Source organism: Elephas maximus, chromosome 6, assembly GCF_024166365.1.
Source record: "Elephas maximus indicus isolate mEleMax1 chromosome 6, mEleMax1 primary haplotype, whole genome shotgun sequence".
NCBI lineage: Eukaryota > Metazoa > Chordata > Mammalia > Proboscidea > Elephantidae > Elephas > Elephas maximus.
Genome location: NC_064824.1, coordinates 104,506,981 through 104,523,559, shown reverse-complemented (window position 1 = coordinate 104,523,559; position 16,579 = coordinate 104,506,981). Strand labels below are relative to the sequence as shown.

Below are 16,579 nucleotides of genomic sequence, written 5' to 3'. Positions count from 1 at the left end.
ACAGGTGCACTTGACTATTCCCCACGTCTGCTGGCATTACTGTCTTCCAGATCTCTGCTTTAGATTAGCGCTTGACAGGCTTTAAATGCATAAAAGATGGGCACGCTGCACAATGGTGGTTGGGACACACAACTCCAAACCAGTAGCCTTTTAGGCATCGCGCCTTCAAGAGCTCAAACTGTGCCTTGCGGAACTGCCAGAATCTAATGGATTCAGGTTCCATTTCCTACTGGGTGAAAAACAAAAGCAGGCCATTTCTCCTGGCTAGCAGAGACCACATCATCTTCTTTCTGATGACTGTGCACCTTGCCCAGTCCAGGAGGACAGTGAGCCTGTCCCTTACACCCAGACGCGGATGAGGCCAGCCCTGAGGCCAGGGACTGCCTGCTCCTCTGCATCCAGTCCTGCAGGCTTTCCAGGAGCCCACACCACTCACCCACGCTGGGTACTCAGCATCTTCCAGCAAGTTGTCAGATTGTGGCCTATTGCTCCTGGCTCATGAATGTGAAATAGGGCCAAAAGTGGCCATCTGAGAAAGCAGAAGAGTGGGTACTTAGATCACCAGTTGCTCTTGCCAAGCTAGCAGAAGAGCAAATTTTCTATGATGTAGAGCTTCTTTTAAGGCCTCTGTGTAGCAGAAACCATTTGCACGTGACTGTTCACATAAAGAAAACCCTGGTGGCATAGTGGTTAAGTGCTACGGCTGCTAAGCAAAAGGTCTGCAGTTCAAATCCACCAGGCGCTCCTTGGAAACTCTATGGGGCAGTTGTACTCTGTCCTGTAGGGTCGCTATGAGTCGGAATCGACTCAACGGCAGTGGGTGATGGTGGTAGAGTTAATATAAAGGTTGTTGGTTCAAAGCCACCCAATGGCACTGTGAAAGTCCTGATGATCTGCTTCTGTAAAAGTTACAGCCCAGAAAACCCTGTGGACAGGAATAGATCACCCAATAGACAAGGTGTGCATAGACTTACTTGTGCTTATTCACTCATCTGTAATGTACAATTTCAAAGTAGTAGTGCAAAAATTTATAGTGCACAGATTTCAAAGATGTGGTGAAACCCATGTGAAATTGTGCACTACAGATTAGTAAGTAAACACAAGTAAGCCTGTGCATGCCTTGCTTACCGGTTAATCCGTCCCTGCCTATGGAGCAGTTCTACTCTGTAACACAAGGGGTCACCAGGATTTGGAAGTGACTGGATGGCAAGGGGAAACCCTGGTGGTGTAGTGGTTAAGTATGACTGCTGCTAACCAGAAGGTCCAGGCGCTGCTTGGAAACTCTATGGGGCAGTCCTACTCTGTCCTATAGGGTCACTCTGAGTTGGAATTGGCTCAGTGGCAGTGGGTTTTTGGTTGGATGGCAATGGGTTTGGTTGGTTGTTTGCTTTGTTTGTAGAGCTCCTTTGCCAGTTATTTTGCAGAAAACTGCAGCCCATAATATTAACTGTAGCCCCAACTCACCCCACGCCGTACCTTTTGACATGGAACCCATCAGAAGAAACCTGAGCTGAGCTCCTGATAGTAACCATTATGACTTCCACATCATCCATACTCTCTTCCTCCTTTCTCCATCCTCTCACTCCTTCTCTGCAATTACTCTCGAAAGAAAAACTTCTCCTTCTCAACACCTCACACCCCAGATTTAAGCTTTTAGTAATTAGACCAGGCAATGGTCTGACTGCTGTCAGCAGTAAGGACAGAAAATCTTCCTCATAGGAAGCTTCTATTTCTCATTCACATCAGAAGTGATCACTTCCCCCCTTAATTTTTTTCAACTACATATATTCCATAGCATATAGTCTACATTTTCTCCGTTTAAAAAATGAAGAAAAGGAAAAAGAAGTAGCCTGTTTCTCTTTTTTGCCCTTTCTTTAGCTGAAGAACATCAAGGCATTTATTAAAACATCTGAGAACTCATAAAAACATCTGCTTTCGTTGTGTGTGGTTAACCTCTTCAACACCCAAACATTTATATCCTCGACATTCTTATTTGGATCGCGCTCACACTCAAAAACGCACACAAACACATATATTGAACACACATCAGTTACATGTACGTATTAGTAATTCACACTTCAGTCCTGTACACACTTTCACACCCTCTCACAAAATATTACACATCATTTGCACAGACGTATATCCACAAAGATAAATACTAGAATTTCCATCTCTATTTTTCTCGGAGAGAACAGAATTCTTGAAATAGGTAAGTAAAAATTGCAAAGAAAACCCACTTCATCCTTCTATACCTCCTCTTGATAACTGTTCATTTCCAGGTTTGGGGTTTCTTAAACATGCACATACCCCAAATTGAAATCAGCTAGAATTTCTTCTGAAGAGCTGTATCAAGCATTACTTTGGGGCCCTTTATTGTGTTCCAAAACGAAATTCGCAAATGCTTTCTGTTCTGTTTTAGAAGAGTCAAGCCAAGCCAAAGCAGAGTTGAACTCAAGGGCAAACCCCTGAAGGCCAGTCTCCACATACAGATGGGAAGTTGACCCTGCTGAAGCTTGAGCTCCTGAGCCTGTCTGGTGAGTTGACAAGGGCCTTCATTCTCCAGCTATTTCATGAGTACCTTCCACCTGGGGCAAATCCATTTCTCAAAAAGAAGTAGCAAAACCCAGGCCTGGACTGTTCAAGGCAGGTTTCCTCTACATCAGGGAGAGAAGTCTACAGGATGGGCCAGACCAAGTCAGATAAAGACCCGAGAGGCCCAAGAATGAAAGGATTAAAGTCACACCTCTAGATGTAGTTTGAAAGAAAGAGAACAGTAAATTATAAAGTGTAAGGACGTCCAACAAAGTTCTGATTTTTTTCCCCATAATGACTCCTTAGGTACTTGTATTTGAAATGTAAATGTCAAATAATTTTAAATCTCTGTATTTATTCATGGTTTGTTTTTAGTTTTCTTTCAAGTACCCTTGCTTTGTTGGTGGCCTGAGCACCATCTTTTGCTGCCTGGGGATAAGACGGACCTGGATCAGGTAGAGGATTGTGTATTCATCTATTTATAATTCTAAGTCACCTGGCCAACTTCAGAAGGAGCTTATCCTAGTACAGAATCAATTTAAGAAAAATCACAGGCCCCTTGGTAATCAGGAGTCCCTGGGTAGCGCAAAGGGCTAAGCACTTGGCTACTAGCTAAAAGGCTGGTGGTTCAAACCTACCCAGAGGCGCCTTGGAAGACAGACCCGGTGATCTGCTTCCCAAAGATCACAGTCTTGAAAACCCTATGGAGCAGTTCTATTCTTCACACACCGGGTCACCAGGAGTCAACAACAAATTACCAGTTGCAGTCAAGTCAAATCCAACTCATGACAACCCCATGTGTGTCAAAATAGAAGTGTGCTCCACAGGGTTTTCAATGACTGATTTTTTTTTTAGAATGAGATTGCCAGGACTTTCTTCTGAGGCATTTCTAGATGGACTTGAACCTCCAACTTTGCGGTTAGCGGGTGAGTGCTTTAGCCATTTTCACCTCCCAGGGACTCCTAGGAAGTATTAGGAAGGGGTTGGGATAAAAGAAGCTTGTAAAAAATCTGGTCTGCATTCTAAGGAAATTCAAACAGAGTTGTTTTAAAGGAACATGGCAAGGCCTGAACTTGACAATAATATTTACTAAAAACCAAAGCCTGGCTATAGTGAGGACTCTTAAATAATCAGAATTACAATGCCTTACTCCACAACAGCCCAGGAATCTAGTTGGTGATACCAGGCAACAGCCTGCTGGCAGCCCTGCGGTATAAGAAGAGCAATCAGATCAGCTGGTTAGTTGAACTAAAGGACAGAGTCCTTGGCAAAAACAGGGGAACCTGGAAACTGGCTGGATGTGGGGTTGGTAAGTCAGGCTGTTGTCAAGGTGGATCTGGTGTAATGGAACTGGGTTACTATGAAAAGAAAAGGGTGACTTCAGTAAGAAGAAGAAACGCAGCCTCTGGATCCTTAATTCAGTGTGACCTTCCTGAGTCTCAGTTTCCTAAACTGTAAAATGAGTGGATTGAATTAAGTCTGTAGTTCTCAATGTTCTTTTTAAAGGTGGTATTTTTTTTTTTTTTCCTCAAGCAAAATTCTACCCAGAATCCCAAGGTTCAAAGAAGATAAAAGTGGAGCTCTTCTTGGGTGCTGGGAAGGAAGGTCTCGGGAGGAGTGTGGAATTCCATCTTCCCAGCCCCTCCCTTCATCCCTGAGGGGTTTTTCTGCAAGAACATGTGGGGCTTCATGGAATATGGTTTGAAGCCCACTGAACTAGATCTCAATTCCCTTATTTATTAAAATGACATGGAAAAGAGAAAGAGTAAAAGGATTAGAAGAAATCTATTTCTTATATGTACCTGAGGACACTTGGAGGAGAAAAACATTTGGACTCATTTCTCGGAAAATAATATCCTTCGTTTACTTTATAACTTATCCTTTATCCACAGCGTAATCCCATCCTGTCCCTATTTCCACAGCATTGTTTTCTTTTAATTATTAGTAAACTCTTTCCCCTACTTAAAAAGAGAGAAGGTTGTCACCTTGCCACTTAACTCACTCCAACAGGGCAGTTTACTGGGAGTATTGTGGAATCAAGAGTAAAATCAAACCAGACCAAACCTGTTGCTGTACAGTCAATTTCGACTCATAGCGACCCTACAGGAAGAAGCCTTATATTGCAGTCTGGTCTCACCACTGGCTAGCTGTGTGACTTTGAGTGAATTATTAAATGTCTCTGAGCCTTTGTTGTCTCATCTCTATGAACGACAGGAGAGTGATTCTAAAAATTAGTTCTGTTGTTGTTATGTGCCATCTCCAATTCCAACTAATAGTGACCCTATAGGACAGCAGAACTGCCCCATAGAGTTTCCAAGGCTGTCATCTTAACAGAAGCAGATTGCCACATCTTTCTCTGGTGGAACAGCTAGTGAGTTTGAACTAAAGACCTTTTAGTTAGCAGCTGAGTGCTTAACCACTGTACCAACAGGGCTCTTCCAGTATGGATTACACATTAACATAAAGAAAACAGAAACCCCACAACTGGACCAATAAGCAACATCATGATAAACAGAGAAAAGACTGAAGTTGTCAAGGATTTCATTTTACTTGGATCCATGATCAATGCCCATGGAAGCAGCAGTCAAGAAATCAAACAAAGTAGTGCATTGGGCAAATGTGCTGCAAAAGACCTCTTCGAAGTATTAAAAGGCAAAGATGTCACTTTGAGGACAAAGGTACACCTGACCCAAGCCATGGTATTTTCAATTGCCACATATGCATGCAAAAGCTGAACAATGAATAAGGAAGACTCGAGAAGAACTGATGAATTATGGTGTTGGTGAAGAATATTGAGTATACCATGGACTGAGGGCACTGGGTTGGGCCAGAAGAACGAACAAGTCTGTCTTGGAAGAAGTACAGCCAGAGTGCTCCTTGGAAGCAAGGAGAATGAGACTTTGTCTCATGTACTTTGGACATGTTATCAGGAGGGATCAGTCCCTGGAGAAGGACATCATGTTTGGTAAAGCAGAGGGTCAGCCAAAAAGAGGAAGACCCCCGATGGGATGGATTGACACAGTAGGTGCAACAATGGGCTCAGGCATAACAACAATTATGAAGATGCCGCAGGACCGGGTAGTGTTTCGTTCTCTTGTATGTAGGGGTGCCATGGGTTGGAACCGACGGAACAGCACCCAACAGTAACAACATAATGAGGCACAGAAGAAAGGCCTGGTGATCTGCTTCCATAAAGATTATAGCCGAGAAAACTTACGGAGCAGTTTTACCCTGTAGAGTCAGCGTGAGTCAGAATTGACTTGACGGCAACAGGTATTTTTTTTTGAGGGGGGGTGGTTTGTAATGAAGTGGGGAAAAGGTCCTATTGGCTAATAGATTGAACCAAAAATTAAAAAGACTGTTTACCTCCCTAGACAACAAGACATTTACTCAAGGTATTACCCTTTTTTTGCTGGGTAAGCTTCAAACAAAACTTCAAGATTCTTTGGACAAACACGTCTGTCTTGCATTATGGCGAGTTCGAATCTCTCTTTTCATCACATTAGCTCTGCTGACGTGGGTTTCTTAACTGAGTCTGTGGTTGTGTATTTATAAATATTATGGATACACAGTTCTGTGTGTGAGCGTGTCAACAACAGTGATGCATGAAAAGACCAGAAAGAGTTTCTTTAAATCCCTTGCCCGATCATCTAAGTCCTTTGCTCAGCATTTTAACCAAATTTTGTTCACAAGCTCTGGGTAATCTGCTTTTTAAGAGTTATTTCTGTGATCTGAGGCTGGATTTTGTTTAATTCAAAGCGACTTCAGTCTGTCACAAGACAGTCTCATAAAATCTGTATCTTGGCTTAAGCTGGGGAGAAATGAGCCAATCCATCAGCCCAGGAATGTGGCTGTTTGACCACTTCCTAAGGCAACTGGGAAGGGATACAATCTATTCAATTTATGGGGCCGGTGGCAGTGAAGGATGCACTCCTGAAGGCACAGCAAATGGAAATCTCTGTGAACTTTTGCCGTGATAAAGTTCAAAATCCGAATAAAAGGGCCATCTGGGAGGGAAGGAGGAAGGGAAGCAGAGAGCGGGAGAGGAAGTCTGCATGTGAGCATGAGTGGCAGTGTGGAAAAAGGAGTCAGGAATGAAGCAAACTTCGCTCTTCAAAAACACCTCTAATGATTTCACAGAGGAAAGAACTGGAAATTGGGCCTGGGAAAAAAACGAAAAACAAAACTGAACCCACTGCTGTTGAGTTGCTTCTGACTCATGGAGACCCCATGTGTTACAGAGTGGAACTGCTCCCCAGGGTTTTCTACTCCGGAATCTTCCCAGAAGCTGTTCACCAGGCCTTTCTTTCGCAGAGCGGCTGAGTGGGTCTGAACCACCAATCTTTAAGTTAGCAGCTGATTGCAAATCACTCGTACCACCAGGGATCCTAAGTCTGGAAATAGAGCCTTTTAAAAGTCTTTCCCTCAATCTGGATTCTAAAAATGAACCCTTATTTAATCGTTAAAATGTAAGTTTGATGTGATTACCTCCCCTGACCTCCAATCATGCCACCTGTGGTAACCTTGTTATTTGTCATCTTATATCATAAACAAATGCAATTCCAATAGGGCAGCCGATGTAATATCATTAGTTTATATTTATGTCCTCTGTTTCCCAGCCCTCATTGCAAATGCAATTTTGATGCCATTGATGAGAGATCTGGGATTACAATTCCTGGCCATTTCAACAGACATTTGGGGAAGGAAATAGGAGAATAATTTTGAGGTTTCTCCAAAAGAAAAAAAAAAAGGGAGAAAAAGGTAACACAATATTTTTTCATTTATTTTGATCAACTGAAGGCTTGTGTTGAAACGCCAATGGCTCCCCATTGGTTAGTCAATGAAATCCAAACCGCTTGGTCTAGCAATTTGGGCCTTGCACTTAGCCCACGCTATTATTTCCAGGAAACCCTTGTGGCATAGTGGTTAAGTGCTACGGCTGCTAACCAAAAGGTTGGCAGTTCGAATCCACCAGACGCTCCTTGGAAACTCTATGGGGCAGCTCTACTCTGTCCTATAGGGTCGCTACGAGTCAAAATCAACTCAAAAACGGCTTTGGTTTTTGGTTTTATTATTTCCAAACTTGTTTGCAATTTTTCCCTTCCACACATTCTAAGCTACAACTTCTGAGTGTTCAAACAAACATAATGTCCTTTTCTCTGCTTTCACTGTCCCCTTCACGTGGGATGACTTTCCCAGCTCTAATCTCATCAGTCCTCTCAAGTCCAGCTCAGATGTCACCTCCTCTATGGAGCCCTCCCTGATCTCCCACACCTGGCATATCTTTCCCCTCTCTATACCTCAAATACTGAGTCTGAAGCTCTTTAGCATCTTCTAAGAGATGGCCTTATCAATCCTATTGGACCAAAAACAACTTTCTTTCTGATTGATCTTTGCCAAATCTTATAGAATCAAACCCAGAGCCTTGCCTAAAAGTTAGACTCAATACATTTTGATGAATTAGTAGTTGACTAAGGAATACAAAAAGTATCACTAGAAAGAATCCTAAGAAATCCTAGTTACTAAGTTGTTCTGCTTCTTCAGCTACTACCCTTCTTGCCCAAGCCACAGCTGTTACTAAACACAAATGTTTTTTAAGGGTAAACACAGAGCTTAAATAACTTGTCTGGGATAATAATACCTAATCACAGGTCAAGGTAGAGTTGGTGTGAACTATTTCTCTGAGGACACACTAACCTCAGACAATATGACAAAGCTAAAAGCATACTCACATTTTAATTATGATAATAGTCAAATTAATTTAGCTGACGGTTTTCTTTCCCCTTTATTTTAACCCCCAACCCTCCCAATGGCAAATTCTAAATATCTGTTGTCAGTAGCACTAGAAAGATACAAACTATTAAATTTATCACCAAACTATTAGCTGGTTGTAGACTTTCTCTTACTTGAATTCAGCCCACATCTTTCTACTCAATCCCTCCCCATGTCCCTTCCCCTGGTCCCCAATATGCCTTTTGGGCATACCAGTTTTATTTTCCCCCTTTATCAAAACAATTATTTTTACCATCCAGTCCAGTAATTTGCAATAATTCCCTTTATCTTCTTCATTGAAAGAGGCACTAGAGCCTGGATCATTGGTTATCGTGGAATCTTAGGAGGCCGTGAGCAGGGCGTGCCTGGACATGTGCATTATGCTGGCCTGGCCAGGAGCCCCGTCCACTGCAGGCTACTGGTGAGTACTTTCCTTTTGTTATTCCCAGACCCCTGCCTTTTTTCTGGATTAGGTCATGACTCTTTTACGAAGACCCAGAGGGAAATGGGATTATTAAGAGTCTTGCTGGGTAAAAGCTATTTTGTCTTTATGATGCCTTTTTTTGAGTTCAGCTGCTGAGGGGCCTTAATGCCAGAGTAGAAGTTATTACATATTCCAGACAGCGCCTTAAACACTGTGTTCCCTGCTGAGCACACTTTCAGGGATGAAGGATGGAAGGGAGGAAAAGGAAAGAAGAGAGAAAGAAAGGAGGGAGAGAGAGAAGGAGAGAGAGGAGGAAAGGAGAGAAAGAGAGAAGGAAATACAGAGGGAGAGAGAAATAAAAGTAGAGGCAAAAACATTGAACGCAGAAGAAAAAAACAAAAAAAACAAAGGAGACGTAAATCTCAGATGAGACTCCAGCAGAGAAGATCCACCTGTGAAGAACAGTGTGGTGGGAGATTATCTGGTCCTTATAAAACACAGACAAAGGTCTAGTGGGGTAAGAGCTGAGAATGAATGAATAATTATTTACTCCCCCCACCAAATCTTATAAAAATAACATAAACTTACTACAAGAGATATAGCGTGCTTTCTATGACCATGAGATATAGTTAATCCCAATAAAGCTGGTTTAAAAACTAAGTGACATCCAAATAGGCTTCATATGTGCCAAACAGCATGTTATGTATTCTGACATAGCACAATGAGGTAGTACTATTATTAAATACATTTTACAAATAAGGAAGCTGAGGCACAGAGAGATTAAGTATACTGATCACACAAGAGTCTTTGGATCACGGAGCTGGTCAGTGGCTGCGCTGGCTTCAACATCTCTGAAGCTGAGAAGTCCAGTGAGAGTTCCCCCCAAAACTTCTCAGTGACAAACTTATTCAGTGGCATTTAGGGAAAGACACACATGTTGCCTGTTTGTAAACCCCTTTTTCTCTCCCTGTGCCAGTAATCTGTCTGTGTGAACAATGAGAGATGTGTCCAAGGCTGGGTTGTGAGTGGGCTGGAAGCACTTAACACCTTCTCTGCTCCTAGAACACACAGACGCTCCTTGTCATCCTGGCCCTCTTTCCTGTGCTCTGGGGACCCAGGGGGATAGGATGCTCCAGTTTGACACTGTGTCACAACATCGGAGGCTGTTGGCAACTCTCCTTTCTTCTCGATCCCACTTTTCCCTATACTAATATCACATTGTTATTGTTCTACTGCATTGGAGCAGCATTTTCAGAAATTGGGATTTATTTTTATAGCACAGCTGGTCTGCCAAAGGTCACATAATTTGGCAACATTCCCAGTAGTTAAAAATTAATTTCTCCTTATTAATACAACCAAGGTCCCCTAGGATCGGAGCTCAGCCTTATCTAAACTTGACAGCTTCCTAAACCTTTAGAAGATGCTTTCTCCTGGAGGGCCAGCCACGACACAAGGCCACTGTGTCCTGGAATCCAACCTCACTGAATCCAGCTAGGTGATGAAACTGTTGAGCCTTTGGCCATTTCTCACCAAGTCAGATAAAGTTTTGAAAAATGCTGTAGGCTCTCCGGGATAAATTTGGGCAGCATTATCCAAGAATGGGTTAATTCAGGGTGGGGGGGAAGGCAAATTCCTTACTTCTGGGGATCAAAACACATGTCTGACACTCAAGGAGGGTACCACAAACATTATCTGGTAGCAAATGATGGCCAGATGATCAATTACCTCAGATATATTAATGCCCCCTGTTAATGTCAATTAATTGCTGCCTACACTTCACCTTTTAAGTACTTCCTCATCAGTTCAAGAAACTTAATAAGGTATTCTTCTGCTCCATCCTTTAAATAATAGGATTTCATCTTTATTTCCTAAAGTATTTCCAACAGGGCCTTTGGGGAATATACTTTGAAAACTCTACCAGTGAACTTGGCTCTGAATTCTGGGAACTCAGAATTGTCCCACACTTGGGTCACCCAAAGTCAGCTGATTCTCTTGATTGTGTTCGTGAACAGTGAGTGAGATGGAAAACACCACAGTAGAGGCCTCAGAATCACCTAGCCTGTGGTCTCTCTCCTTTTAGGAGTCTCTTGGACACCCCCACCACCCCAGCCCGCCCCACTGCCAGGTGCCTCCCCAACTGTTATTCTCATTCATGCTTCATTGCATGTAAACTGGCATTTGGACTCCGTTGCTTTTTCATACCACGAAGACAGGGACAGCCCTTTCTGTTGCAGAATGTGGACTTCACATTGAGCAGTGGGGGAGGAGAGCCACTTGGCGGAGGACGGTGGGAGTCCTGTCTTCATAGACCACGTTCTAGTCATTGCACCCTCCCAGCCTTTCATTTTGCCCATTGGATGCTCTGTGGCTTAATGTCTGAGGGCCCTGTGGGATGATGACATAAAACTCTCAACACACAGTGCAGCCTGGGCATTCACATTCTACCAGGCACATCTTGAACAAGCAGGGGCCTGTGCTGGAGCCCTCTTGGGGATCTCTCTCTGCTGTTTTGCACTATGTGTTCTGTTGGCAAAGGACAACGGCTACTTATGGGGTACTTTACTGGGCACCCACTGAATGTGGGCATTGAACTCGAGCCCAGAGCAGCTGTCTGTACAGAATCTAAGAGTTTAGAGTTTTGCTTTGCAAATTATTTTACCTGCGCACAGACAGCCAGCCCGCAGTTCGGGGAGAGAGACTAAAAGAAACCCTCTTCAAACCCTGACCTGGCGCCTAGACTGTCATTCCTTCTCTCTCAGGATTTGTTTGAACCCAGATCTGTTCCCTACAGCCAATTTACACCCCTTATCTGATCATCCTGTCCAGACTAAAGGTTGAATTGACCCTGTCTGCCCATGTCCATGACAATGGTGTTAAAGCCCAAGCACGGATCAAAGCTTTCCTATAGGTGGGGGTGGGGTCGGAGGGTGGTTATAGGGCCTGGGCTTTTTTGGCTAAGAGCGGTGTGTCTCGGAGGTGAGGACTTCAGGGCTACGCGTCGCCACCATATGAAAAGGACTGTCCATTGCCAGTTTGAATGATTTCTTGAGCAAAACCCAGTCCCCCGCGGCCTGCGACTAACTAGCAAAAGGGCGTTGCGTGGCCAGGTGCAGACGCAGAATGGCCAGCGCCAGGGGGCTCTCCACTCGGTCTGAAACCGCAAGGAAGGGAGGGGAGAGAGCTGAGCGGTGAGCACATGTCAAGAAACCGGGCATCAATCCCCTCCCCTTCCAGAAGAAATCCAACCGGAGCCGCAGGAGCTGCAAGACAACCGGTCGGATCCTCCAAGCTTGGTTGGGAAGGTTGATTCCCGCCCCGTTGATGACTGCCAGAGGGGCAACCCCACCCCCACCCCGCCGACCTCCAGACGCTCAGCTCTGCGGGTCCCTCCGCCCCTCGCCCAGCAGCCGGGCGCTGGGGTCGTAGAGGGAGCGGCTGCAGCGCAGTCAGCCCGAGGCAAGTGGTGGGGACACCGTTTAATCACAGCTCGCCTCGCTTCTGTTAGTGTGTGTTGATATTAAAAAGAAATCAATCAGTGGAAATGAAGCCTTGGACGTGCATTTCTTTTTCTCACGTGGAAAAGCAAAGAGCGAGGCGGCGGGGGAGGGGAGGAGGGAACTGTCCGGCGACTGCAGAGGTTTCTCCCGGGGAGAGCGCCGCAGCCGCATCTTAACTTTCCGGCGTTGGGCAGCGTCGAGGAAATGTCGCAAGCTTCTCCCTAGGGGTGTCCTGAGTCAGGAGGAGGAGGAGGGGACCGGAAGTTGGAAGTGGCCAACTTCGCCGAGGCTTGAGCCTCAGCTTTGCTTTCGCTGGGAATATAGTTGCCTAATAGAATGTTTATGGCTCTCTCGGCTCTGTTTCCGCTGCGTAGCCCAAACAAATCGATGCGGCGTTAGAGACGGCGCTGGGTAGTGAGGGGTGGGGACGACCTGGGGGGCCAACACGCCCTCACCAAGTGGATACCCTAGCGCCGCAAGCTTTTCACCTGTTCTGGCGCACGGGCGGGCGCTCGGCGCCCAGCACTTCAAGGGGAGGTGCAGATTGCGCGCGTTTCCGCGGCTCAAACCGGCTCCTCCCGGCCTCTCTCCGTCCTCCACTCGGAAATCCCACCCCGGCTTCCCACCACCCAGCTCGGTCTGTGCCTGGGTCCCTGACTCCGCCAGCCCCGGGTCCCGCAGAGCCGACTCTCCAAGCACGGCAGAGAGCATTTGGCGCAGAGCTGTGCTGGGAGGGGGGAGGGGCGGAAGGGGGCGCCCCGGGCCGGGCAATCAGCCCTGAGTGCTTGGGCCTAGGAGGGAGGAAGGCAGGCGGCGGCGCTGCGACCTGGCAAGGCAGCGTGGCCGGGAAAGGGGAACCCAGTGCGCGGCGCCCTTGCGCCCTCTCTGCCACCCGACAGCCGTCGGGACCGCGCGCCGAGGACGCGGGCTATTTGCGCAGTGGCTGTCCTGCGCTCACCTTTCACCCTCCCTTTCCCCTGACTCTCCTTTTCGGAATCGGTTCCCGCCGGGGGTGGCGGCGGCTGGGCCCGGCCCTCTCTCGGTCGGCGCTCACGGGTGAGTCAGAGGTCTCGATCAGCCTCGCCCTTTTCAACCCGGTGCCATATCCTCGGGTGCCAGTCGGCTGCTCGGGCTGAAAGCCCGAGGGGCCCGCGCGGCATGCGATCGCTTTTTGACTGGGCTGGAGAAGAGGGGAACCCAGTGCCCGGCGCCCTCACTACGAGTGGGTCCCGGCTGCCCGCGCGGCCTCGTGGTGGGTGACTTGCCCCGCGCCTCTGCGTTTCTCTGGAAGTGACGCAGCGCGGTCCCGGGTTAGGGATGGGAAGGGGTTCCGCAGAGAGCTCGGGAGGCAGGTGGCAGAGCGGGAGTTGATTCGAGCGGGTGTCGCACACACACGTACACGCACTCCAAACAGCGCTCGGGGACAGATGTGCGAACATCTGGGTTGGAGATAGCCCGAGTCTTCACGACCCCTCCTGTTGCGCACAGCACACGAAACCTGAAGTTGTGTGTGTCTGTGTTTGTGTGCCGGTGCGCGCTCTCGCGCGCCTTGGGCCTACAGGAGTCTTCCTGAATACATAATGTACCGTCCGCACCCTCACTGCGCGCGTACACACATACACAAACAGCGAATCACACAAACATACATAATTTACGCAGTATCCAGGTCTGTGGGAGGTAATTTAATTTCGCTTCAAGCTGGGAATTTAGAATTAAGGCAAGAGGAATGGGAGGCACAGGGAATCTCCCCAAGTGTGACCTGCACCCATCCCTTTGATGAGTTTTGCAGCTGCCCTGACGACCAGTCATGGCAGAGAAGGGGCAGCAAACTGGGGACTTGGGAGGCTTGTGCATTCCAGAATCTTCCTCCCCCTAAAATACACACCCAAGCTTAAAGTGGGTGTGTGTACCTGTGCTGGAAGGGGAGAACTGGAGTGCCAGGCACAAAGCTCCTCTTTCGTTAAACCAAGCTCTCACAGGACTCACTAGCGGATGTCGATGATGCCCAGGTGGCTGCATGGGGTGAGACCTGCAACTGAGGCCATGGCCTGGGGTTAGAGCACTTGAGGAAGGTTTTTTTCCTCCTCTGTTTTCCCTATTTCCTCCATAGCTGGGTTCCCCATCCCTAATCACCTGTAGCAGCAGCTTAGCTTTGTCAAATTCCAGACACTTCGCAGAGGGGAGAGAGGCTCGCCCTGGAGTGTGGTCCTGGGAAGGAAGGATGAGTCTCACTAGATTCCCTGAGGTCAGAGATTCCTTGTCAGGGAGTATGTCCCTGCTACTCCCCACAAATGCTGGCCCCAGACTGTTCTGGGCCTTGGTGCTTATCTCCTGCAGTCCGTCCACACACCCTTTTTGGCAGTGGTTGAGTACAAATTCCACTCAAAAGTTTCTAAGCACTTCACAAGAGTGAGAGACCTTAGAAGGCCAGGCATTTTGCTTTATCTAATAATAATTTTTAAAAGAACACATGATTTACTTTCCCAGAAGACACACGGATAAGGGAAAGAGAACAGGGACCACTAACGGCCTTGGTTGCCAGAATCGACCAACCCCAAGCCCCTGTCTCAGCCACAAACCAACTTGCTTCATCAGTCAAATCCAATGATTTTTTTTTTTTTTTGAGTGGTATCCACCCATTCCACGAAGAATCTGCAGCATTGAAAATCCAAGTTAGTCTCTTGTCTTTCCGAAGCCCTTCGGTTAACATTGCTCAATGTAGCTAAGTGGAGGGAATGCAAATGATTTATATTTCGCTGGCTAGGTTGAGGAAACTCAAGGGAGATGTGTTCTGCTTCAAAACGGGGAAAAAATCCCCCAAAACTGTAATGCTAAGGCTTTGTAGTATTTTTAAACCTTTGATTCAGTCCATATGTGACATCTGAACACCGCCAAATTCTGTTTCAAAACACACCCGCACACACACACACACACACTCCTAGCAGGAGAGAAAAGTTGGGTTTTGACTGTCTCGTTGGTGTAGGGAGGGCCAGCAGGGTTCTCTTTAAGTTATTGAGTATTAAGGGAGCCTACTTCTGTACTGTGCCGCGTCGCCCCCTGCATTAGCAGTCGCTTTTAAAGGAAAAGCATGTTAAAAAAAAAAAAAAAAAAAACTTTCTGGGGCTTACCTGGTTGGCCTCTCACTTCTTGTCCTGAATAGTAGAGCGCTAAGAAAACCCAGATGAGAGAAAACATATCCATTTCGGAGAAGGAGGCTTTCTCCAGAGCTGAATTTGTAGGTTTCTTGTAATAATTAAAGTCTTTGTGTTTCTTCTCTGTCTCTTATTTTCTTCCTTACAATGTCTTCTGCAAAGATTTCTAATGGTCAGTGTTTCCCTCCTGGGTCCGGACGGCCCGTCTTCACCTTTATTCTTGCTGGAATTCCAATCTCGCCAGGAGGAAGGTGGCTCCTGAAATCAGCAAAGGGGGAGCAAGCCGGGAGGAGGGGACCAGTTTCCTCTGAAGAACAAAACACATGTATGTTCTTTTCAGTTCCTCAAAGTGTCATTTCCTTTATCCTACAACATCACGAATATTTCCCAAAAGCCAAACGTGAAAATAATAAAAAAAGAAAAGCCAGGAATTGCCGTGGGCATCGCACGGCTTCCAAGCAGCTGTGTGATCTCAGAGGCGTAAACTGACACACATCCCCCGCCGGCACCCTGGACGGACGCGCGGGCGTAGGCACCGACCGACCGACGGCGCGAGCAGGCGGCGGCCACACAGCTCTTGCCCTCGCCGGGTTCCTCTAGCGGGAGCTTCCCCCGCCGGCTACTGCCGCTTGGTCAGCCTCACGAGGGGAGCCTGCGGATGGAAGCTGCTGCTGCTGCTGGCTGCTGCTGGCTGCTGCTGTTAGTGGTGCGGCAGCGGCGGCGGCGGCGGCGGCTGGGATCGCCTGGAGTGAGCGAGCCCCTCTCCGAGTTCGCCGGCGCCGGCCCTCACCTCCACCTCGCCCAGCGCCTCGCCGAGTGGCTTCGCGGCAGAGGATGTGCTGGGGCGGGCTGCGGGCTGCTGCCTCCCTTGCCTTCTCTGCCTCCCCTCGGGCTCCCCCCGCCTTTTCAGGCCGAGCCGCGTGTGGATGTCAGTGCCGCGGCAGAGCTATCCGATTACGCGCCGGCTCAGGGCCCGCCCCTTCTGTGTTCCTGATTAAAGAGGCAGCCGCGGAGAAGCGCGGCGCAAAGGCGAGCTCCGCGGCACCCAACTCGGGCGGGGCGGCTTCCCCAGCCGCCTCTGGATCAAAGTAAAGGCAGCTACCCAGACGCCCCTCTCCCAGCCCGCACCCCCCGCCAGTCCTGCGCACCTCTCTCTGCGCCTGGCCGCGCCGCCCGTGCTTAACGCCCGGGGAAGGAGCGCC

General features: G+C 47.5%; 1 protein-coding gene across 4 annotated transcripts in view; it reads right to left on the bottom strand.

Moving 5' to 3' along the window:
• The window catches only part of NRP2 (neuropilin 2), a 129,993-nt gene extending 114,541 nt beyond the window's left edge, over positions 1–15,452 (bottom strand). For all 4 annotated transcript variants that reach the window (XM_049888925.1, XM_049888926.1, XM_049888927.1 and 1 more), the window contains exon 1: positions 15,354–15,452. In XM_049888925.1, coding sequence (XP_049744882.1) covers positions 15,354–15,426 — 73 coding nt within the window. In that variant the 5' untranslated portion in view covers positions 15,427–15,452. The remainder of the gene's footprint in view (positions 1–15,353) is intronic.
• Positions 15,453–16,579: the final 1,127 nt, after the last annotated feature.